This window comes from Podarcis erhardii (assembly GCF_964252035.2).
Source record: "Podarcis erhardii genome assembly, chromosome: 10".
NCBI lineage: Eukaryota > Metazoa > Chordata > Lepidosauria > Squamata > Lacertidae > Podarcis > Podarcis erhardii.
The window spans coordinates 31,607,853-31,632,343 of record NC_138500.1 but is presented as its reverse complement, the minus strand read 5'-3'; the positions used below and the strand labels follow the sequence as shown (position 1 = coordinate 31,632,343).

Sequence of the window (24,491 nt, the reverse complement as noted above, 5' to 3'; positions counted from 1 at the left end):
GTGTGCTTTCAAACTGCTAGGTTGGCAGAAGCTGGGACAAAGCTCACCCCAACACACGGATTCGAAGAGCCAACTTCCCGATTGGCAAGTCCAAGAGACTCAGTGGTTTAGATCACAGCGCCACCCTCCTCCCCCGTTCTAAGAAACAGAGCATCTTAAAGCACAAGCCTATTTTCTTCCCAGTAATAGATTATCTGAAGAACCACTGCTTTAACAAATTTCAAGTAAGTAAACATGAGCAAGGATACAGATTCTTATACAAGGCAACGTAACACCTGAAAGGGCTACCTCAATGCGGCATATACGCCACGGCTTTCCAACACTGAATGGTCACAAGTGAAAAAACATTGGAATTCTAGCACTATTAGATTTCCAACAACTCAACAAATGTTGCAGGGACAAACTGTGCTGAAAGTCTGACTAGGGTAAACACAATGCCACTAAAAGCTTTTCAGTAAGTCAAACCAATGTGAATAAAATGCTTAGAAAACAAGACTCTGAATACAATTATTCAAGATTTCTACGACTAGGAAGTTTCCTTAAACTCTGTGTTATTATAAACTTTGAACCTTTTGGTAAAGAACACTTTACACAACAATGGGGAAAAAATAAATAGTTGAGCTTTAACTATCTCTTCTTAAAATAATTGTGGTTGGTGCAGTGTTGCAGTATAGTACAATGTGAGTTTATTGTTTGCACCAACCTAGCCAAACCTCTCTTGTAAAATAAACACACATGCAAACAGTGGCGGAGCTTCATGCTCTGGCATTGGGGGCGGAGAGCAGGTGGGGGAGTGGTTGGTGCACGTCCCGGGAGGCATGATGTGCCGCCTGCGGCGGCGTGGTACCCAGCGTGTGCGGGCGGGGGGCGGGAGCTGCAATGGCACCTCACCAGGATCAGGCTGCCTGGGGCAGTGCGTTCCCCCCGCACCCCTCTTCCTCCGCCAGTGCATGCAAAACACCTCTTTTCCCATGTCCATCATTCCAACTGAGAAAAACACAGTATAATTCACCTTATTATTTGATACAGGACTGCCCACGAACAACTCTGCCTGATTTACGTTAGTAATGGGGCTTAAAAGAGTTAGCAAAAGATTACTGCTATAGGACCCCGTTTTTTAACGAGTGCTTCCTGTTTATGTACCATTCAAGAAGCAGGCCCTAAAAGGCTGCAAGCAGACATGAGCTCCAAATCCAGAAATAAAAACCCTTTGAGGGGCCAATTTGAGCACAAGTATTGAAGAGAACACACAGGTTCTAGTCATTGCTCCTCAAATAGCTCAAGACAAAGGCTCCTCCCCTCTGGTGCGTTATGCAGGATGCTTTAAGATGCTTCCTGGAGGAGGAACCATCCTGATCTCCCCAGACTGGCCCTGTCTCACAAGTGAACGATCGTGGTTCTCCTGAGCTCACATAGTGCTCAGTTTTGGCAGATGCATAAATTTGTATTTTACTTTTGCTTTTATTTTATTTATTTTTACTGGAAACCCATTCACACCTTTGCGCTGCCCCAACTCCAACCCACCAACTGTGTTTGCTTAACAGGAAAGTGGGGGTGGGGGTGGGAAGGCCTCAGTCGAAGACAGGGCATAAGGGGCCAATCAGTCAAAAGAAAAGCTCAGAGAGCGGTGGGAAGAAATTGTGCAGCAGTAACTGGTGTGTGCCTGCCCTAGACGCTGGCACGGTGTTGTTGTTGTTTTAATTTAACAGAGTCACAGGAGAGTGGTTGGGGCAGAGTGTGCCAATCAGTCTGAGAAGCCAACACATTTTCCTCTCCAATAATAATAATAATAATAATAATAATAATAATAATATCTTTATTGTCATTGCCCCCTCTCGGGGACAACGAAATTACTTGGCTGCTCCATCCACCCAGGTAGGGCACTCCACTCAAAATCAGAACAACTATAAAAACACTAATTAAAACAATATAATATAATACAGCAAGGAAGATTAGATGACTTTCAAAGTCCAGGTTTCCCATTCAGGGCCGAGATCGCTCTGGAGAAGAAGCTGTTCTTGAGACGGCTCGTTCTTGTCATCATCGTCCTGTATCTCCGTCCCAACGGCAGGAGCTCTAAGAGACAGTGACCAGGATGCGATGGATCTTTTACTATGTCCAGTGCCTTCCTATGGCACCTTGTGGCATAAATCTGCTCTAAGGTGGAGAGTGGGCAGCCAACAACGCTCTCTGCTGCCTTCACAACTCTGCACAACGCCATCCTGTCCTGGGTAGTACAGCTTCCGTACCACACACATAAGCCATAAGTGAGCACGCTCTCAATGGCACAGTGATAGAAGGCAAGCAGCAGTTTCTGCGGAAGATGGTTTTTCCTTAGGATTCTCAAAAAGTAGTCTCTGCTGCGCCTTCTTCACAAGCCCCCTTGTGTTGACACTCCAGGACAGATCCTCTTGTAATTCAATACCCAAAAATCTGAACGTTGTTACCCTCTCCACACAGACCCCATCAATCAAAAGTGGCTGGACATTGCTCTTCTGTCTCCTGAAGTCCACCACAAGCTCCTTTGTCTTCTTTGTATTTATGAGCAAGTTGCTAGCTCTGCACCACTCTGTCAGCCGCTCTGTCAGCCGTTTCACCCTCCCTTTCAGAGATGAGCTCAATCACAGTTGTGTCATCTGCAAATTTGACAACCCTATTACTAGGGTGAGCAGCGACACAATCGTACGTGTAGAGAATATAAAGGAGCGGACTAAGTACGCATCCCTGTGGTGTTCCTGTGTTAGTCTTAAGTGTATTAGAGGTATAAGGGCCCAACCGAACCCTCTGGGTCCAATATCCACCCACAAAGTGATAACGGGAGCCCCAGATCTTCCAGTTTAGACACCAGACGTTGTGGTAGAATGGTATTAAATGCCGAGCTGAAATCTAAAAAAAGCAGTCTGGCATAACCCTCCCGCTGCTCCAAATGTGCAAGAACGGCATGGAGGGCAATCGCCACAGCGTCCTCTGTCGATCTTTTCGTTTTATAAGCAAATTGGAATGTGTCCAGTCCCACTGGTAAACAGGCAATGACATAATTTCGTACCAGCTTTTCAAAGCACTTCATGATTATAGGTGTGAGTGCTACTGGACGAAAGTCATTCAGATCTTCCGGGTTAGATTTTTTTGCTATTGGAACGATAGTAGAGGACTTTAGGCAGGAAATGTGCAAGAACGGCATGGAGGGCAATCGCCACAGCGTCCTCTGTCGATCTTTTCGTTTTATAAGCAAATTGGAATGTGTCCAGTCCCACTGGTAAACAGGCAATGACATAATTTCGTACCAGCTTTTCAAAGCACTTCATGATTATAGGTGTGAGTGCTACTGGACGAAAGTCATTCAGATCTTCCGGGTTAGATTTTTTTGCTATTGGAACGATAGTAGAGGACTTTAGGCAGGATGGAACAATAGCCTGGGCTAGGGATCGATTTAAAATCCCAGTGAAAACTCCTGCTAGTTGATCTGCACAGTCTCTCAGTACCCTTCCAGCTACCCCATCTGGCCCTGTGGCCTTCCTTGGGTTGATTCCCTTCAGCACCTTCCTCATCTCTTCTTTTTCCACAGAGACTGCCACATTCCTTTGTACTGATGATGACGATGGTGGTGATGGTGGCAAAGCCTTCACAGGGAGTGGTGGTGGTGGTGGTGGTGGTGGTAAAGCCTCAGCAGGTGTTGCTACAGATGTTACTTCAAAACGGGCAAAGAAGGCATTCAGATCCTCTGCGAGGGATGCCCCTCCCTCGTCTGCCAGGGAATCCTTGGATTTATACCCTGTTAATTCTTGTACGCCTTGCCACACCTGCCTGGTGTTGTTGCTTTGTAGATGATTCTCCAGCCGCTGTCTATATGCCTCCTTTGCTACACGGATATCTCTCTTTAGATCCGCTCTAGCTAAGCTGTACAACGACTTATCTCCACTTCTGAAAGCAGTATTTCTTGCCTTTAGCAACCCCTGGACCTCCCTTGTCATCCAGGGCTTCCTGTTTGGGTAGATCTTTATCCGGCGCCTCTGTGTTACATTGTCAGTGCAGAACCTGATATAGTCCAACACTTGCTCAGTATGAGTCTCTACATCCTGTTGGGCAAATACCTCCCAGTCGGTGTCATGAAAACAGTCTTGTAGTTGTTGGGATGCTTCAGCTGGCCATATTGTAATATCCCTCTTTATAGCTGGAGTCCATTTCCTCAATGGAATATATTCAGGAGTCAGGAGCAGGGACACATGATCAGATTGGCCTAGATGTGCCAGTGGTTCGGCCTTATAGGCCTGTTTGACATTTGTATACAGCCTGTCCAGAGTCCTTTCTCCCCTGGTTGCACACTTTATGTGTTGATAGAATTTGGGTAGGGCCACTTTCAAATCTGCCTGGTTAAAATCCCCACATACAAGAAATGCAGCCTCGGGATACTTGCCTTGTTGTCTGCTAATGACATCGTGCAGAAGACCCATTGCCTCACTGGTGTTCGCATCAGGTGCAATGTATACTATAGTTATCAATACTACTGTAAATTCTCGGGGGATATATATTGGTCTGCATTTAAGCGTCATAAATTCCACAGTTGGGGAGCAATGACTAGCTATCACAGCGTGGTTTGTGCACCAGCTATTATTTACGTATGCACACAAACCTCCCCCCCTCCTTTTACCAGAGTCCTCTGTTCTATCATTGCGGAACACTGTATAGCCTGTTAGTTCTATGGCTGAGTCAGGAATAATTGGTGTCAGCCAAGTTTCTGTAAGCAGCAGGAGACAGCATTCACTCACAGTTTTCTCAGTTGCTATCCACAATCTCCACTCCTCCAGCTTATTCACCAAAGATCTCACATTCGCATAGAAAATGCTGGGAAGCGGTAAGTTATAATGTTGTGTCTTCAACCTTAATTGCCTTAATCGCCTTCCTCCTCTGCAGCCTCTCTTCTGTTTACGATCTCTCCTATGTCTCTTTAACCCCCAGTTCTTTGAAGTCAAAAAATCTTCCTTGCAGACGCGGAGACACTCACAATTTATGCAGCACACACTCCGTAGCCGAATAGATAACATCTCCCAATACTGGGAGAAATTGTCCAAAAGAGGATGCAGGCAAGCAGCACCCTCCCTGCACTTTCCTACCCAAGGCAGGAGGGACTGCAAGCTCACATTACAATGGCTGTAGGGGCATCTACTCACTCACTCAGGAGGACTTCAGAACAGAGGGAGACCCCAGACAAGAGTAGGCGCTGCTAACCCTGATCCTGTGGCCATGTTCTTACCAGGGGAGTATGATTTGTCCAGATTCTTAACCTGGGTTGGTGGCATAGTGGCTCAGGAAGCACAAGGGGCAACCCCCCCCCACTACTGAGTTAAGACTCTCACTACTGTCCTGTCTGTCCCCCCGTCAATCCCATGGGTTTTTGGTTTAAAAGGGGAGGGGAGACTAAGGGGGGACATGACTGTCATTCATAAAATTATTAACTAGACAGTGAAAAATGGAAAGAATGTCATCTTTCTTATAACACTAATTTTGGGAGGTCACTTACCACTGACTGGGAATAGATTATGGGCAGACAATAAGAAGGGCTTTACACAAAGTACAGGTTACATGGAATTCACTGTCATAATATGTAGAGATGGCCAGTGGCTTAGATGTCTTTATGCATTTGTCTAATCCCTTTCTAGAGGAAAAATTATAATGGAAGCTATCAGTCACTATAGTTAAATAGCACCTCCAAGCTCAGAGGCAGCATGACCCTGAAAATCAGTTTGGGGGGGGGTGAAGGAGGGAAGCCTGTATTTAAGTTGATCAAATGGTGTAGTGTGTACTGTTAAGGAATACTGTTATAGAATACTGTTAAGGACTGTTGAGGAAAGGTGGTGAGAAGGGGTGTTTTGCAGCTGTTTGATTATTATTTAAAAATAAAGATAAGCAAAGATATTGTGGGAAAGCTTTTATTCCATCGCCCCAGTAGCTGCGCAAACTCGGTTGGTGAAGAAGATCCAACATAAAGAATCAAGATGCCATTTCCCAAGGCTGACAACAGAATCAGTACCTGTATCCTCTGTGTTGTATTTTCATAGGATTGGGAGTAGGGCTGGGGGGGAATGATCCAGTACCACCAAGACACTCAGGAAAGTGACTCACTAAGTTACTGAAAAGTTTCTATTACTTCTATGACTTAAGGTGCCTTTGACAGCTGCCATAATGGAAGCTCTGATTCCGATCTGTTATTTCTGAAGACTTAAGGTACCACGCGATAAATACGCAATAATGGTTTGAAGCTTCTATAGCCCATTTTCAACACTGCATACATGGAGTACTGTACCTATGGACCAGCAAGCTAACATCTGTAAAGAGCCACAGTATAAAGCACTGATGTAGAAGGCCAGTGAGCAGCAAAAAAGGTGGTTTGTTATTACACTATTAATGGGAACACCTTGCCCCGCCTGTGCCTCCAGGTGACAGTGCTTAGAAATCACCTCCTGTCTCTGCAGTCATCTCAAAGAGAATGGGTTGGTGCTAAATCGATGTTCTGTCTCTCCTGGCTCATCAAGAAGATCTAGATCAAAAAGATGGGTGGTTTTTCAGGCAGTATTGAATATTCCTGCCTACGTCAAACTTCACATTTAATAGGTCTGAGGAATTAAGAGCTAGTTTTTTGTACAGTAAACCAGAAAGAGCAACATAAAAAGATGTAAAAATGCCATCAATTTTTACTTTAAAGGTCTTTGCTCATCGGAATTTAAGAGGCCCTGTTCAAATATACATCATTAGCCACAACAAATCTTTAAGGGTGCTTTTCTAAGGCTGAAGATTCTATTGTTCTGACATATCAGGTCCTGGGGAAGTAGACCAACAAGAGGAGAAAAAGCCTCAACAATTTTTAGATGCTGCTGCTTGAAGAGATACATTATCTAAGGCCCATTTTTTGTGTGCCCCCTCCAGAAGAGGTCTGGAGGGTAGCAACACAAGAATGGGTCTTTTCTAGGGTGGCTTCCCATTTGTGGAATATGCTCCCCAAGGAAACTCACCTGGCACCTTCATTACAAATCTTTAGGCGCCAGGTGGAAATGTTTCTCTAAAACCAGCCCTCTGGCTGATTAAACATTATATGACCTTTTAAATGTGTCTTTGGAATTACTGGTTTGTTTGGTTTTTATGTATTTTGTGTTCTCATTTTGCATTTTTATGTTATGAAGCACCCTGTGATCTTCAGATGAAGAACCATATACTATACAAATTTAAACAGTAATAGTAATAAATACAGCATGGGAGAGTGACTAGAGTGTTCAAATCCCCACTCATCCATGAAGTTCACTAAATTATGTTGTGCCAGCCTAACTTACCTTACAGGGTTAATGTAAGGATAAAATTAAGGCGGGGGGGGGCAGAGTGTGTATGCCGCCTTGAGCTTCTTGGAAGAAAGTGCCCTAGAATCTTTCTGAAACTGCTTATGCAAAGTTAACTTCCATCACACTAACCTTTTATAGTTATTTGAGACTGTTAACTAGTATATAGATAGAGGTGATCCAGCTGACATTATGAACTGACTTTCAAAAGGCTTTTGACAAAGTACTTCACAAATACTTTCAGGTACGTTTAGCTATCATGAACAAGAAGCAAGGTCCTCTTTATGGATCAGTAACTGACAAGAAACATGAAGGAGAAAGATGGAAATGTGGAAAATCGAGTCCTCCAAGAATAAGTACTGAGACATGTGTTATTTAACTTGATCATAGTCTACAGCTAGGGACAAGCAGTGATGTAATCATTTTTACTGGTGATACTAAATTGTTGAAGGTGATTAAAACAAAAAGGATTGTGAAGATCTCCAAATGTTATCGCCAAACTGGGTGAACGGGCAGTAAAATGGCAAATACATTTCAATGTAAGCAAGTGTAAAATTTCACGTTTGTTCATGCAGTGTTGGTGACTGATCAGAAACAAGACCTATGGGTCATAATGAAGAATTTGATGAAGCAGCTAACTGTGTGTGTGCCAGCTGTGAAAATGGTTAATTCTATGCTAGGAATCATCAGAAAAGTGGTTGAAAACTAAAGTGTCAATATCATAATACCATTATCCAAATCTATAGTGTGATGCATTTGGAATACAGTGGTACCTCAGGTTATGAACTTAATTCGTTCTGGAGATCTGTTCTTAACCCGAAACCGTTCTTAACCTGAGGCGTGCTTTTGCTAATGGGGCCTCCTGCTGCTGCCGGCGCGCAATGTCCGTTCTCATCCTGGGGCAAAGTTCTCAACCCAAGGTACTACTTCCGGGTTAGCTGAGTTTGTAACCCAAAGTGTTTGAAACCCAAAGCATTTGTAACACGAGGTACCACTGTACTGTGTACCATTCTGGGTCATTTTACCTCAAAAAGTGTATTATAGAGTTGGAAAGGGTTCAGGAAAGGGCACCTCTACTATAAAGAAAGGTTACAACATTTTGGATTTTTTTGTTTAAAGGTATATAAAGTTATACATGGTGCAGAGAAAGTATAGAAAAGTTCTCTCTCTCTCTCTCATAACACTAGAACTCGTGAACATCGATTGGAGTCAAATGCTGGAAGACTTGGAACAAAAATAAGACAGCACTTGTTCACAAGTGCATAGTTAAGCCATGGAATCTGCTCCCATAGAAGGCAGTGATGATCACCAACTTGGATGGCTTTAAAAAGAGGATTAGATAAATTCCTGGAGGACACAGCTATAAACAGCTACTAGCCAAGATGACTATTATGTTCTGTCTCCATTGCTGGTGGCAGCAAACCTGACTACCAGTTTTGGGAAGCATAAAGGGGGGAAATACCATTGGACTCACAGGCATTGAGTTGGCCACTGTGAGAACAGGATGCTGGTCTATATGGGCCACTAGTCTGATCCAGAAGGCTCTTCCTATGTTCTTAAATGTGGGGTACAAGTGTAAAAATTAAAATAATCCCCCCCAACATGGGCTGTAGACAAAACGCTGTTTCTGCATGTGCTTTAATGAAGGCAATGTATGAGTCAATAATCCCAGGACTTCAGCCACAGGAGTTTGGGAACCACTCCAAGCAGTTTCAATTCATGTGCTCAAGTAAGAAAGCTAAGAGAAGCACAAAGGGTCTCGCACTTACCAATGTAAAATACATCTTAGGAACACTTCTCGGATCCATAAATAGATTTATTTAAAGCAATCTTATAATTTGCTACTCACCTGCATGTCTGAGAAAGCAGCAATTGTCGCCAGACAAGCACCCAAGTTATAAACGACACAGAGGAAACCAGCTGCTTTTACAGCTCGATCAACACTGATCTATGTTTAATATGGCATGGCTGAGATGACTGCATGCAAACCTCAAGATAAATCCTCTCCTAGCTTTAAAGGAAAAGGATTCTAACTAGAAAATACAGAAGATGAGCTGAGATGTACATGCAGCATTGCTGGGATGGGTGAGTGAGAATATAGTAGTTGCAGTAATCATAGTGCCTGATGCTCACTGCTCAACTATTATAAATGGATGACCTTACAAAGTATGATCAAACAAATACCTGGCTTACCTTCTGAGTAGATTCCTTCTTTTTCTTATCCTCTTTCTTTCTTCTCTTGTCTTCCATTAACTGTTCTTCCTTTTCTTGCTCCTTCTCTCTGTTAAAAGTTTAAAATTAAAAAGTTATTCCTAAATATATGCTTTATACAAAAAAAGCCAAATCCTCTGCAATAGAAAAGAGATGCTGGCTACCTCTATACTGTGTAAAACACCATACTTGAAGAGTCAGCCCTGCCATATAAATCAACCAGAAGCCTGTCACTGGAGGGTACGGAGGGTAGCAAAAAGAGAAAGGCTCCGCATTTGTGGGAAATTCTCCCCAGGGAAACACACCTCACACCAACAATGTCTGCTTTCCTGCTTGCTCAGGCTTTCAGTCTTTGAGCATAGTGTAGTATGATTTATATCCATGATATTCTTCTTTCAGTGGGATGGGGTAGGATATGTCATTTTTATTCTTGTTAAATAAAAACCTTTATAAATTTTTGTTCTATTGTATTTTATTCTATATATTTGGTTTTAAATTACTGAGAAAGCTATTCAGCATTTTATATATTTGTAAGTTGCTTACAGACATTTTGTAGACTGCATTAAATGAATGCAATAAAAAATCCTGATCATCAATTGCAGGCTGTCCGCTCTGGGTCTGAAGTCAAAGTATGATCCAATTTTTGAGTTAGATTCCCACACAAATTATTTAATATACCAGCATAAATCCAAAAAACTGCAAGCAAACTGGAAGGAGAATTTGCAGAGCTTCTGATTTCCTTTAAGCTTACACCTCACCATTACTGATAGTCAAAATACAAACTGATCTTTAAACTTAACAGTTGGTTTGCCTCTTTGCTCAGGCAAAAATTCAAAGGAAAATTCCATACGCATGGTCCTCCACCATGTACACACATACCATCCTTTGGCTGTTAATGCTCTCATAGTAATAATGATCCAAGATCATTCCCAGAAACTGGTACTGAGAAGCTACTATTCTACCTCATGACCTTGATATGCAGAATGCCACATGCCCATCATGTCCCCCACACTGCTCTTAATGGAAAGTTGAGAGCCACATGTTTTCCTTTGGCCTAATGGCCACAGGGCACACAAATGGCTTGCAATATACATGCATGCAAAGTCATCAGTCTTCTCACCTTCTGTTTTTTCTAACTGTTTTTCTGCATACCCAGATTGTTTTATGGGCATGCAGAAACTACCCACTTCTCTCTGAAAAAGCCTATTTCATTGCCATACTGGTCAGCACTGGGCCATTCACTTCACTATCAGATGACTCATTCGCACAGGCAAACAGACTACTGATGCTGCAGGTACTTAGTGATGAATATGACTGTGTGAACCAACCCCTAAAAGGGAGCTAAAAGATCATTGTGCATTTCTACTCCATTCTCCCTCCTGTGTTTACTGTGCAAAAACTGAATAACCTCATTTCACTTTTAAGCAACAGCAGCTACATAACCAAATTTCCAGATACACTGGTACAACTGAGGCATTAGACCTAAGTAAACAAATAAAACAAATATTCAACTAGCAACATGTGAAAGAAGAACTGCCTCCCATAAGACAATAAACTGTGGAATAAACTGTTTATTGCTTAATTCCCATGATTAATTCCTATAATACAAGTCATTATGTGCATTTTGCTACAATCAACCTTTAGATGAGCAAGGAAGAAGTCTAAAGTCTGAATGTAAGGTTTATGAGCTGAACCCATGGTGACAATTTCTCATGTTACATAAGCACAAAGTAATGTTATGTCATTTCATAGTGCAATATGGTAAAGACCAAATATGTATAGATTTGAGAGAAACTATAATGGATTGAAAAATAACCTCCACAAAACAAACAATGTTTCAGCATTAACAACAAAAACAACAACTAAATTGTACACTGTAATGGTTTAAAGATAAGATTTTATATAAAAAGCCAATTACTAAGCCTTTTTAAAAGGCAACCACTATAAGTCCTCCAGAGCCAAGAACTACTTAACTTGCTTCTCTCTTGTCAGTCACTTCTCCACGTAGTCTTCACTTATCTCACCTACTGTTGAAGAACACCAACATTATGGAGGGCCAGGATTTATGACTTTAGTGTATTGCACAGGGTTTTTCCTTGGAATTCCTCAACGTCTAAAAAGCTCCCTAACTGCCCCTTTGGAATCTATGTATTACAGCAGGGGCCCTAAAATATAATGGCAAACAAATACTTTTAAAATAGGTCATCTCCCTTTATACTTCCCCAGTTCTTTGTGTTGTAGGGTAAAGAGAGATAGACATGAAATGAACACTACTCTGCGGCTAAAAATTCCCTAAGGTTATGAGAGTTCTGAGATTTGAGAAGCAATCTGAGATGTAACAGAGAGTGTACAAAGGGAAAATTAAGATCCTTCAGAGCTATGTTTAAATCAGGACTGCCAACTAATTTAAAACAATCACTCTAAGAGGCAGAGATTTGTTCACCAACAAGCAATGCTTGTTGTTTCTTGGCAGAAATCCGAAGTAGCATCACAGCAAGGAGTCTGCCTTCTTTATATAGTGTATCTAGAACAACTGATATGGCACTCTTAGTAAAACACAATGCATTTAAAAGCAGTTAACTAATGCAACAATGCTGTCTTGTTTACTCAAATGGCTTGAACATCCATGCTTAGGATAATTATAGATGTTTAAGGGAATGGATATTCACTGTTAGGGGTGTATGTATGAACAAAATTTGTTTGCATAAGATTAAAATAACCATAATTTGAGCAATAAATGATCTGTGAATGTTATAATTCATTTTAAAAAGTAGGACCTGGCAAGTCAGAATTACTTAATGTCTTCAATAGGTAATGCAACATTCCGAATTCTTCAGTAACTTCTTTCCTAACCATAAAACTGTTCCTAACCAAAGTACTATGTGAACGTATAATCAGAAATGTCTTAATCTAAAATCAATTCCAGACAATATTAAAATGGACTTTAGAGGACTTGTGGAATTTTTAAAATTAACTTTAATTAAAGAACATGCTCCACATTATCCCATGGTGACAAAAATACTGGTAGCTTCTTGGCTAAAAGGAGGTACATTTACAGCATATCCAACATATGTTGTTTACTCAGAACTAAGCATCACTGTGGTGAAATCCTAAGTGCTATGTTTAGGATTGGAACATTACGTCTTTAAAAAAGAAAAGGAAGAGAGATTTACTTTTATTTTTATTGTGAGCGCAGTGGTGCCTAAAGAGTCAAAAAGAGTACTCACATCCATTTTAAGTATTTTATATAGAACACAATAGTTAAAAATAAAGTACTGAATTTCCATCTACTTAAAACCCTCTGGTTTGTATCCAATGGTACCAGTCAGATGACAAGGTTTCCTTCAGCACAATTGGGAGGGATGCCATTTTTGGCAATCTGTTCAGAAGTGTGGGAGGACTCCAAAGCAGAATACAGGGGTGCAGAGGGGAAGAGGTGAACACTGCTTTCCCCTCATTCTGCTGAATCAATCCTTACCACCAGCTGGGTGACACAATTAGAAAAAAGCCCTTTGTAAATAGTGAAGCCCCGAACAATACACATTTCTAAACATACTTTGTAAGCGGTAGCTCCAGTTTTAATATAAGCTTCATTCTTTTTTCACAAAGTTCACCATGCAGGTATTGTTTAGGCAAGAAAACCCAATAGCATGCAACATACAGATGAGAGATCACCAATCTCTTTGGATCAATGAGTGTATTTGGGAGAGTATTTGGGAGAGAGTACCCTTGGCATCATGCTCTCTAACTGCTTCACACACACCCCAAAGACAGAAAGAAAATGTGCTAGGGCATGCACATGCCCCTACACAAAGACAAACAGACTGACACACACACACACACACACACACACACACACACACACACACAGCTTTTCCATGAGATAAGGGTAAAAATCAGATCCAGTAGAATAATAGAGTCCCCTAAATTTCCATGACTTTACATAAGAGTTACCCCAGTAACACCATAAAATTAAAGCCAATATTGGATAGACTGAAGATTTAAAATCACTTCACAGATCCAGTGCTTCCCTCTCATTCTGTTGAATGAAGCTTTACCACCAGCTAAGTGACACACCACTCTTCCTTCAGCTCTATGCACTTTTTTAAGGGTGGGGGCAGCATGGCTACCTTATAATGAAGAGGAGGAGGTGAAAGGATTTGCAGCCACCAGAAGTCCTCAAGCTTGCCATTATGCCCATGTAGATGGAAAACTTCACCACACTGAATACTCTAGAATACTCTGTTTACCCAAAATGAATGAGTTAATATCTTACGGCAGTTAAATATTTCCTTTGAAACCACAAATAGAGAATCTCTCTCAGCTTACAACAGTTACAACAGATTAAAGCACACCTTCTGCCAAGGCACTCACGTAACCGTACTTTTCATCAGCATGCTTTTGTCCTGTATTTTTTTATCTTGTGAACCGCCCCGATATCATCGGATGAGGGACGGAATATAAATTTCATTATTATAATAAAATAAATATACAGGCAACCCCCCAATAGCGTGGGGGTTATATTCTGGGTCACCTTGCGCATCGGTGGAGAACACATCATCTTTCCCTGCTTCCCCCATATTTATTTACCTACTTTATTTATACTGCTGCCCCATAGCAGAAGTACTCTAGGAAGCCAGTGTAGTGTAGCGGTTAGAGTGTTGGACTAGGACCTGGGAAACCAGGGTTCAAATCCCCACTCAGTCATGAAGGTCACTGAGTAACCTTGGGCAAGTCACAGCCTCTGAACCTACCTCACAGGGTTGTTGTAGGAATTAACTGAAGTGGGGGTAAACCATATATTTCTTGGAAGAAATGTTGGGATATAAATGCAATAAATAAGCTATTCTGCTTAAGAAAGATGGAGGGGCCAGTCAGATGAAGATGTCAACTGCCAACCTGGCCTCTGGAGATCTCCATGTGGTAGCAATTAGACCCACACAAATTGCAAAACATGTCTGGTGCCTGGTTAGTTTTGAACACTGGGCACAGGCAGGTAGCATAGGTTCCGCAAGAATGGAGAGATGTTATGGAACACCTAAGTACTACAAGTACTCTAGCACATGGGTAGTCCCGGAGGCTGGTTCCGGCCCAATCGCCTTCTCAATCTGGCCTGCGGACAGTCTGGGAATCCGCGTGTTTTTACATGAGTAGAATGTGTCCTTTTATTTAAAATGCATCTCTGGGTTATTTGTGGGGCCTGCCTGGTGTTTTTACATGAGTAGAATGTGTGCTTTTATTTAAAATGCATCTCTGAGTTATTTATGGCGCATAGGAATTCGTTCATTTCTCCCCCCCCAAAAAAAATATATAGTCTGGCCCACCACATGCTCTAAGGGATGGTGGACCGGCCCACGGCTGAAAAAGGTTGCTGACCCCTGCTCTAGCATCTGCTTTCTGCACAAGCTACAATTTCTGGACCATCTTTAAGGGCAACCCTGCATAGCGCACACTATAATAATTGAGACAGAAGGTTATCAGAGTGTTCTAAACTATCACCCATCTGTGTTGAAGAACAGCCAATAGCTAGAACTAGGCTCTCCTTGCCACAGAAACCACCTAAGCCTACAGTGCAGAGATGAATGCAGGAGAATCTCCAGACTATGAACTTGTTCTTTCAGGAGGAGTGCTACTCCATCTGCAGCAGGTCAAACACAAGAACTACCCAACAATGTCTCTGTCTTGTCCGAATTAAGCTTCTGTTCACTAGCTCTCATCCAGCCCATTACTGCCGCTAAACACCAGCTCAACATCAACATATCACTGAATATTATGTTAATAAAACTCAGTCCCAAACTCCCAATGATTCCACCCAATGGCCTATAGATGTTAAATAGCACTGGGGACAGAATTGAACCCTGCATCACAGTTGCCACAGATCCAAGCATGTCACTCTTATGGTTCTCTGAAAACAGCCCTGCAAGCAGGAACAGAACCACTGTATCATCATGTCACCAACCCATAAAGCTGCTCCAGATGTATGCTATGGTTAATAGGATCAAATCTGCTAACAGATTAATGAGTGACCACAGGGAACCACTGCTATGTCTCTCCAAAAACACATCACCAACCACAACGACCAAAGCCATTGCAGTGCCAAACCAAGCCCTGAAGCTGTATTGACATGGGTCAAGGAAATCTGCTTCATCAAAGTGTGTCCAAAGTGCCTGGCCACAACTCCCTCAAGTACCTTGTCCAAAGAGGAATACGGGCAACTGGGTGATAATTGCTCAAAACCTCAGGATCCAGGGAGCACCCCTTGAGTAGGTGAAGCACCACCACACATTTCAAAGTGCCTCGCAAAATGTGACTTTACCACTCCCTGGACTAACCTAATATTTCAGGCGCTATACAAAACATGAGTGTATCTTTTCTACCACCAAAACTCTCTAAAAGTAGTTTATGTGCAAGAGCATATTCTTACTTCAGTTATTTCTCCCTTGAGAAATACTTTGTGATTCCAAATATTTCAACTTGTGCTCAAGAAGGACATTCTCTTTATGAAAAATACACAGGAAAATTGTGAAAAGCTTTTCTATCCCTGTAACTATGTCCACTCTAGGTCAGCGAAAATTGTGTCTCATCTCTTTTCTCAATAGAAAAGAAATAATAATATCACAGGATTCAGTGATGTCTTCTGTTATATTACATACATGCTAGATAGACTGCAAAGAGCTACTTTATGTGTAGTCAAGCATTTGGGACATACCCCACAGGACTTCTGACTTTCCTTATTAAGCAACAAACCTGTATATATCACCCAACACCAGCTGCTTTAGAAGCAACCCTCCATTTCTAAAGGTGTTCACTATGCAGAATGGGAAGCTGCTAAAGAAAAACAGGCTCAAAACCAACTTGCACATACAGAACTAGATATATGATTTCTTGGATCATTAAATATCAATACAGTGGTACCTCGGGTTACATACGCTTCAGGTTATAGACTCTGCTAACCCAGAAATAGTACCTCAGGTTAAGAACTTTGCTTCAGTACGAGAACAGAAATCGAGCTCCGGAGGCGCAGCAGAAGCAGGAGGCCTCATTAGCTAAAGTAGTGCTTCAGGTTAAGAACAGTTTCAGGTTAAGAATGGACCTCCAGAACGAATTAAGTACTTAACCCGAGGTACCAATCCAAGTTTTCTACTGGATCCAGGCACACATCATCAGCAGTTATGATCGGCCTTCAAGTAAATGATCCTACTTAGTATTATTCCATGGATAGAATCACATTGAAATCCATCTCTTCTTAGATATCTGAGTGGCAAAACAAGATGTATTTAATAGTTACAGTAGCCAGCTAGTATGTATAGTCTTATCAAATGTCTCTTGAATTTAAATACTGTGGTTCTGTGGGTCTGCTCTTGTTCTCAGGGAAAGAGAATACCACCTTTTAGTGTTAACGTACATGCAACTACAAAGTAAGTTCTACTCAACACAACAAGATAGCACAAAGTGCCTTTCTGGATTAGGTCCATTGGAATCCCACAAGCATAACTGGAGTGCAACACCACTCTTCCCACTCGTGATTCCCAGCAACAGGCATTCGGAGGTATACTGCCTCAGATGGTGGAGGAAAAACATAGATATTGTGGCTAGTAGTAGCCAATAGCCTTATTCACCACAATTATCTGATCCTCTTTCAAAGCATTCAGAGTTGCTGGCCATCACTACCTCCTGGGGGAACGAATTCCGCAGACTGTATTAAAATATTATGTGCTATGTGAAGAAGTACTTTCTCAGACCTTAACATTTCCATTTATGTTATTTTATTAACTTCTCTAAAGAGCCAGGTATGTTACAGCTGTTTAGGGATAGGGTGCTACTGCAACAGTTGCAGCTCCCTACTGGAATGTTTTGATGTTCCACTTTTGAATCTATGTATTTTCTTTCTTTCAGGATACAGTGGTACCTCGGGTTAAGAACTTAATTCGTTCTGGAGGTCCGTTCTTAAACTGAAACTGTTCTTAACCTGAAACACCACTTTAGCTAATGGGGTCTCCCGCTGCGGCTGTGCCGCTGCTGTGCAATTTCTGTTCTCATCCTGAAGCAAATTTCTTATCCTGAGGTACTATTTCTGGGTTAGCGGAGTCTGTAACCTGAAGCGTATGTAACCTGAGGCGTCTGTAACCCAAGGTACCACTGTACACGCAAAGACAATATATTTTCCTTACAATTTGGTGGTCAGCTACATTCAAGACATGAATCAAGTACTGGGACAACAACTAAAGTGGAAGGGTGTTATTTGGCCATTGATCTTTCTTCTACTCTTCCAAAACAAGAAATAGAGGATTGACAAGAACTTTATTCATCCAGCAAGATCAGACAATTTGCGATCCAATAAACATAGTCCCCATTTAAACCTTTCAGGTCCTTTGTAGTAAAGGTATTTATCAGTGTTTCTTCCAGAGTCTAGCATCTAATCATTGAGCTGTACCTTAGAACATCTTCTTTCCATTCAGTTTTTTGGGGGTATAATTTTTCTAACACTGGGAAGCAGTTTTCCTGAGAAAGTAATTCAAAAATTAATTTCAATATACGAAACATTTACAAAGAAAAAAAGCAAGTAGTTGTTTATTTGTTACAGCTTGAATAGCATTCCAAAACAAGATCACTGGAAATATATTGTGTGTTAATTCAGGGTAAGCACTGTACAATATGCATTAAACATAAAAGTGCATATTAGTCTTAAAAAGCAGCAAGTGTATAATCAATTAAAATTACAGGGACTAATAACATGCATATCAAGAACATAATATCATTATAGTTTTCCCACGGAAAGTTATTGGTTTATTCTAAAATAATAAAAAACTATCACTTATTTGTTAATCTTATGCCTGCATGAGTGATATGTAGAGGCGCTACTTCTCTCAAAGGAGAAAGTTAAGTATTTACTGCATCCTGCCAGTTAGGAAGTTAGTTTCGTCAACATGTCCCAACAGCTTTTCTATTTGAACCATTGCACAGCAGAGGATGTAAGCTCAATGTCTATTCCTGTTTCCAGGGAAACACTAGACCAAACACATCTTGACTAGCGCTTGCTTCTGCATAACCAAGCAAGAAAGGAAGGTCCCTATTGTTTGTTCCTTCACACAGATTTATATGGATTTGTTTCAAAAGCTAATATAACAAATCTTTTCCAAAGAAAGTGAACAAAACAATAACCCTAAAAAATCTCAACTTATTAATTCCACTCATTTAGTGTCCCAATCCATGCTCTAATTTTCACATTAGACTACTGTAATATACTCTGCATCAGAGCTTTTCAAACTTTTCATTTTGGTGATACACTTTTAAGACATGCATCATTTTGCAACACAGTAATTCAGTTTTACTAGCAAACCAAAGGTTAAATAAACCCCTTCTCAGCCCCAAGAGAAGCGTGGGAAGCATTCATACAACACACCTACACACTACAGCCAAAACACCAACCTGTCGCGATACACAAATAATGTCACAACACAGTTTGGAAAGCTCTGCTCTACATGAAGCTGCCTTTCAAAATTGTTTTAAAACTGCAATTAGTTGTGAGTGCAGCAGCTAGACTACCAAATAGGACTGGGCATTATGAGTACAGAAAGTGAGATCTCCAACAAAATGTTCTAGCCCCTCTATTCCTCCTCTCACCCAGTTTTCTGCCCTCTTAAAAAAATATCTAGCTTGCATTTGATAACCATTAAACAATTTCCTCATGAGCCAAGTTTGATAGGTAGGCAGAACTGTCAAACACCAGACATCACAATGGCCTGTGTATGGGGGGCTTTAAACCTCCAATAACCAGCTGACTGTCAGTGCTTACAGGAGTTCAAAGCAGCACTTTAAAGCCTTATCACCTGATTGTGAGGGCAACAAAATGCTTGTTAAGGTCCCTGACAGCTCTAATGATCAGCTGCTAATCAATGCTTGCAGACAAGCCTACACAGTGCTTTGAAGCTGTACCTTTAAGTGTTACTCTGCAAGCCAAGACAATGGGAGCCCTTTCCAGTGTCCAACTATCAGCTGATAATCTGGGCTTCAAAACATCAGCAATCAGCACATCACTGAACTAGCAAAGAGGTGCACATGGCTTACGCACAGCATTTTGCAGATGCTATCAGTGGTGCCTGCAAACCCTTCTTACAAAAACATGACTTTTCCTGCTCCACATCTGACATCATAAATGGAATAAAGTACAGGGCAGGTAGCTGTGGCTTGGCCCAAAATAGCCTCATGGGCCAAATAAGGAGGGCTGGTTGGCGTAATTAGTTCCCCACTGCTGATCTTGAATTAGTTGTTTACAGCTTATGACCATAGTACTTAAAGGGCTGTCTGTCTGTGTCACTTGTACATTAAGATCTTTCTACTAGGTGCCTTTTGTCTTTTGTAGCTGGCTACCAAGGAAAGGGTCATCTCTGTGATACTGCTCCAATTATGAAATATGCTCCCTTGGCATTTCATCTGCTTTGTTGTCATTTTACAGCCTGCCAAAGAATTCCCCAATCCCCACTTTTTAAATTTAAAAACTATTAGCAGGGATTATCTGATAAAATATTACTGTCCCCTCCCTTTACACTGTCTATCCCCACCCCACCCTGACTGAGAAGCATTTGCCTCAAGGCCAACAAATTGCCTTTATTTCAAAACTGCCAGTTTCTGAAGTTGACTTATTTAACAAAGTTTAGTTTTATGTTTAAAAATAGTTCTGTGTCCAGACAACACAAGAAGCTTCAGTTAACCAAAAGCTCAAGCTTCTGAACACCTCCTCAGCCCTGCAGTGAGAGGGGTGACATGTGATAGACTATGTTGACTGCTATTACTTAGCTTTGTTATTCTAATCTAGAAGGCATTTCCTACTGATGTTATCTGTTTGTAAGCCACTTTAAGGATCTTCTTTGCTAAATTGCAAGTTAAAAATCACCAGACTAAATGCATTCACTACATCTTAGCTGGAAATGCTTATGGCCACAATTTCCGAAAGCAACATAATCTTTCTACTCACCACCACAGTCATTTTGCAATTTGTAAATAAACATGGTAGGGCTCTTTAAAGGCACTGAAGGAAGTGTACTTTAGGTAACAGACAGGATAGTTAAGTCCCTGACTATTCTATGAAATGGTCATCTAATCTGCAGAGATAAAGCAGACAGACAGACAGAGGTCACAAGCAGTTTAATATAGCAGGTCGACCCTTTCCTGCAATATTAACCCTATAATCTGCTATGAAGATTAATGTGTGAGCTGGCATAGGAGATTTCCTGCACGCATTTGCATGTGCCCTATTTGTAAGAACTTCGTACATTTCAAAACAGAAAGCACCAAGTAAATTCCTTATTATTTAACAGAAAGATTTATTAGAAGACTATGATATACTCATATGTACCCCACATGCAGGGCATAACAGTATTGAAGGAGAGCCAGGGCCATGCTTTTAGCCCTGCACATATTACCACTCCATTCTGGAAAAAAAATATTATTTTCTTGACAAGAGTGGCAGACTCAATCTGGAAAACAAGGGAAAGAGGACTTGATTATCAAACCAATGTTTCATGCCTTAAACTGAGCAGCAACATGACATCTGTGAATAAGGAGACTATACCAGGAGAGGGTATAGGGTATTTATGGTTACAGATAGGTAGCCGTGTTGGTCTGCCATAGTCAAAACAAAATAAAAAAATTCCTTCCAGTAGCACCTTAAAGACCAACCAAGTTAGTTCTAGGTATGAGCTTTCGTGTGCATGCACACTTCTTCAGATATGAATATGGCAGCAGCATATCTTAAAGATGTCTATTAAGTCCCATTTGAGAATGAGGGTTGATTCTACTATCGCCTCTTTAACAACCACCCATGCAGGTAGAGCACTGGGACTAGGAGGAGGATAGGATAGAATTTCAATGGTTGCTATTAAGAACATTTGAAACCACACCCCTCTCATCACTGAGCTTGAGAACAACTATTCAATGAAAGAGAAAGCATATGTAAGTTATTTTTAACTATAGCAATTGAACAATGGAAAAAAGTTCCCTCATTCTGTTGGATTTACAGGTCACCCAAGGTTGCCTTAGTCTGGTTTAGTCATGGGAGTAAAAAAGAAGCAATTCTAAAAAAATCCAGAAAGCAGCATTTAAAAAAATGAAGAGCAGAAAATTTCAGAATTCATAAAAAAAAGTATCCCAAAGCTTTAAACAGATTTAGAATCTGACCTGGAATATTTATTTGCCTTATGTTTAGTGAACAAAAGGTACGTAGCAATTTTTATGCCCTATAAACATCTAACATGTTTTCTTAGTCAAAAGTAGTCAAGACTGTAAAATATGAAACAGCCATTGGATCTTTGGATGAAGGGGGATATACAAATTTAACAACAGTAGCAACAGCAGCAGCAGCAGCAGCAGCAGCAGCAACAACAACAACAACAACAACAACTCCTCACACTTAATGTAGTTTTGGCCACAATCTTGCAACGCACCTCAAAATAAGTTTTACCTGAGCTCAACGGGATTTCCTGCTGAGTAAGGCTGCATGCATAGAATTACACTCATAGTCTAACCAATTCACTCTTACACTGCAGGATAGCGTGGTAGGAAAAAGCGGCTTTTGCTACCCAAACACCTGATTCACCCAGCCAGCGTAGGAGCAAATTTTTAAATGTTTTATTTTGCTGGTAGTAAACCAGGGGGTCTGCAGGGTAACGCAACAGTAAAAGACATGTCTTTTGCTATGTTCTATCCCACCAAACACCTGATTCACCCAGCAGCGCAGCGGGGTGGGGGTGGGGGGTGGAGATGTGTCTTTTGCTACTGTGTTGCTGGGCAAATCAGGCATTTGGTGGGGGTAGCACTACAGAAAAAGTTGCATGTCTTTTGCTGCTGCTGTGCCCGGCAGACCAGCTGACTGCAACCAGTGGAGATGCTAGGTGCCAAGGGTGGCACCTGGACATCTGCATCCAGACACAAAAGGCTGGTTACCAGTTGCAAAATGTGACTGGCAACTGGCTAATTTCCAATGCTGCTAGGAGCTTGGAGGACAGCGCTTGTACGCCAAGCAGGGAAAGGGCCTAGACACAATACATGTGCCCATACATCTAAAATAGGTCACAATAGGACCATAGCAAGTTGCAAAATGTGCCTAGTCCTTAGGGAGTATTGAATGCTGCAGGGAAAGTAGCAATAAATTGCTCTATAGAAACACCACCACTTAGTAGAAATAGAAGCACAGACTAGATTATGAAATGTCAGGGATAGGAAGATTTTAAAGCCATGATAGTGAAGGACAAAACCAAGAGATCTGGTGTACTCTGAAAAGCAGTTGTGGAGAATCCACACACCTTTGTTCTTCCAAATTTTTGTGTCAAAGAACATGATGCCAGTCATGAAAAGGTAACAGAGCATTTTCACTATTTAGCACATAAAGCTAAATCCAGTTCACCTTCAATTATGTACTCTCAATGGAACAGCCATCAGAGCAAAAAGAAAAAGAAAAGCCAATTCTCCCAAGGATGATCGTGTAATGGTTATTAATCAACTCTTCCAACAGGATTCATAGTATTATTCAATATAGCACCAAAACACACACCAGTCTATATTTCAATTGCTTAATGTTGAATACTACTCCCATTATACATTTCTATAGGGTACATTCCAGTGGGAGTACAAATGAAGTTTTTAATTTCGTATCCTTTTTCATGTTGGAAAGTTGCATCCAATCAACCCAGCTGAAAACGAGGAGATGAACTAATAGGATGAGGGGAAGTCAAAGACCAATGAATACATTGTCTGCTATAAATATAGATGAACAGTTTTAATTGAGCCTAAACTTTAAAATGCATTTAAATTTAAAAATAAACCAGGTGTGCAATAAAATCTCAATTCAATATAAAGCAAAACATGTTAAAGCCTACACACTGATTAAGATCTAAATTCTGCTCTCTGACAAAACATAATAAAATACTTCTGTGGTTTAGTAAACCTCTCTCTCTCTCATTACATATGAACCAGGAAACTGTATTTTAAACTTGGACTTCAAACCAAGCTCTAAAACCAGACCCCATTTGTAGTTCAAGATTAATTCAGGTTCCCAGTTCATAAGCAATGGGAAAGTATGGCTTAACTAACCCCAAAGTCCCATTACAGATCACAAAGCAAAGGCAGGAGAATGTGGGCACATTTGTCCACAGTCTAATAACACAAGGATTTGGGCTATAGCCTCTTAAAACTCAGTTACAGGTTGCTTTGCACTATAGGGCAATGGTTTTCAACCAGTGTGCCGTGGCACCCTGGGGTGCCTTGAATGATGGTCAGCAGTGTTAGAAACTGGGATAGAACAGCTAGGAGCCAAATGACTTCTGGGACCTGGGTTGTGGGAGGGGAGGGGAGAGGAGAGGAGGCAACACTTTTTATTTATTATTTTGATAAGCATGAATTAATGGCACCCAGACTTTCTGAGGTGCTTGGAGAATCTTTAAGTGCAAAAATGTGCCTGGCGCCCTGCTAATTTTGAATCCTGATGGTTAGGGGTGCTGCGGGCAACACTGGCCACTGTCCCTCTTTCCTTACCTCCCTCCTCTGATGCCCACTTGCGTCTCTGCCTCCAAAGGCTTGCACAGCTGTTTACTGCAGCAGCCCTGGCCATAACCTCCGCAGGTGAATGGTACCTCTCTTTGGGGTGGGGGGGGACAGCTCAGAAACCAGGGCAGCAGCAGTGGCTGCCCAGAGGACTCCCAAGGAGAGGGGAGAGGAGGCTGGGGAACACTCCACAAGGGAGTGTGTTCAAAAAAAGGGTTGAGAGACCAGGCAAGCGGTGACATAACTGGGCTCCTGAGCCCCACAGGGGTGCCACAGAAAGATGTAGTTGGTTAAGGGAGCCATGGACTCAAAAATGTTGAAAACCTCTGCTATGAGGAGGAATGTTCAACTGAAGTGAAACATGATCAAGACAGTAAGTCAGAAGTCACTAAGCTTTTTGATTCCATTTGCAATCAG

At 41.4% G+C, this 24,491-nt stretch overlaps 1 protein-coding gene across 13 annotated transcripts in view; it reads right to left on the bottom strand.

Annotated features, from left to right (window-relative positions):
• TNRC6B (trinucleotide repeat containing adaptor 6B) overlaps window positions 1-24,491 on the bottom strand; it is a 149,899-nt gene that overhangs the window by 49,370 nt on the left and 76,038 nt on the right. For 12 of the 13 annotated variants that reach the window (XM_081877569.1, XM_081877566.1, XM_081877568.1 and 9 more), the window contains one exon: window positions 9,519-9,606. In XM_081877569.1, coding sequence (XP_081733695.1) covers window positions 9,519-9,606 — 88 coding nt within the window. Of the gene's footprint in view, window positions 1-9,518; window positions 9,607-17,970; window positions 18,039-24,491 lie in introns of all 13 variants that reach the window. The other variant, XM_081877564.1, reaches the window with a different exon arrangement.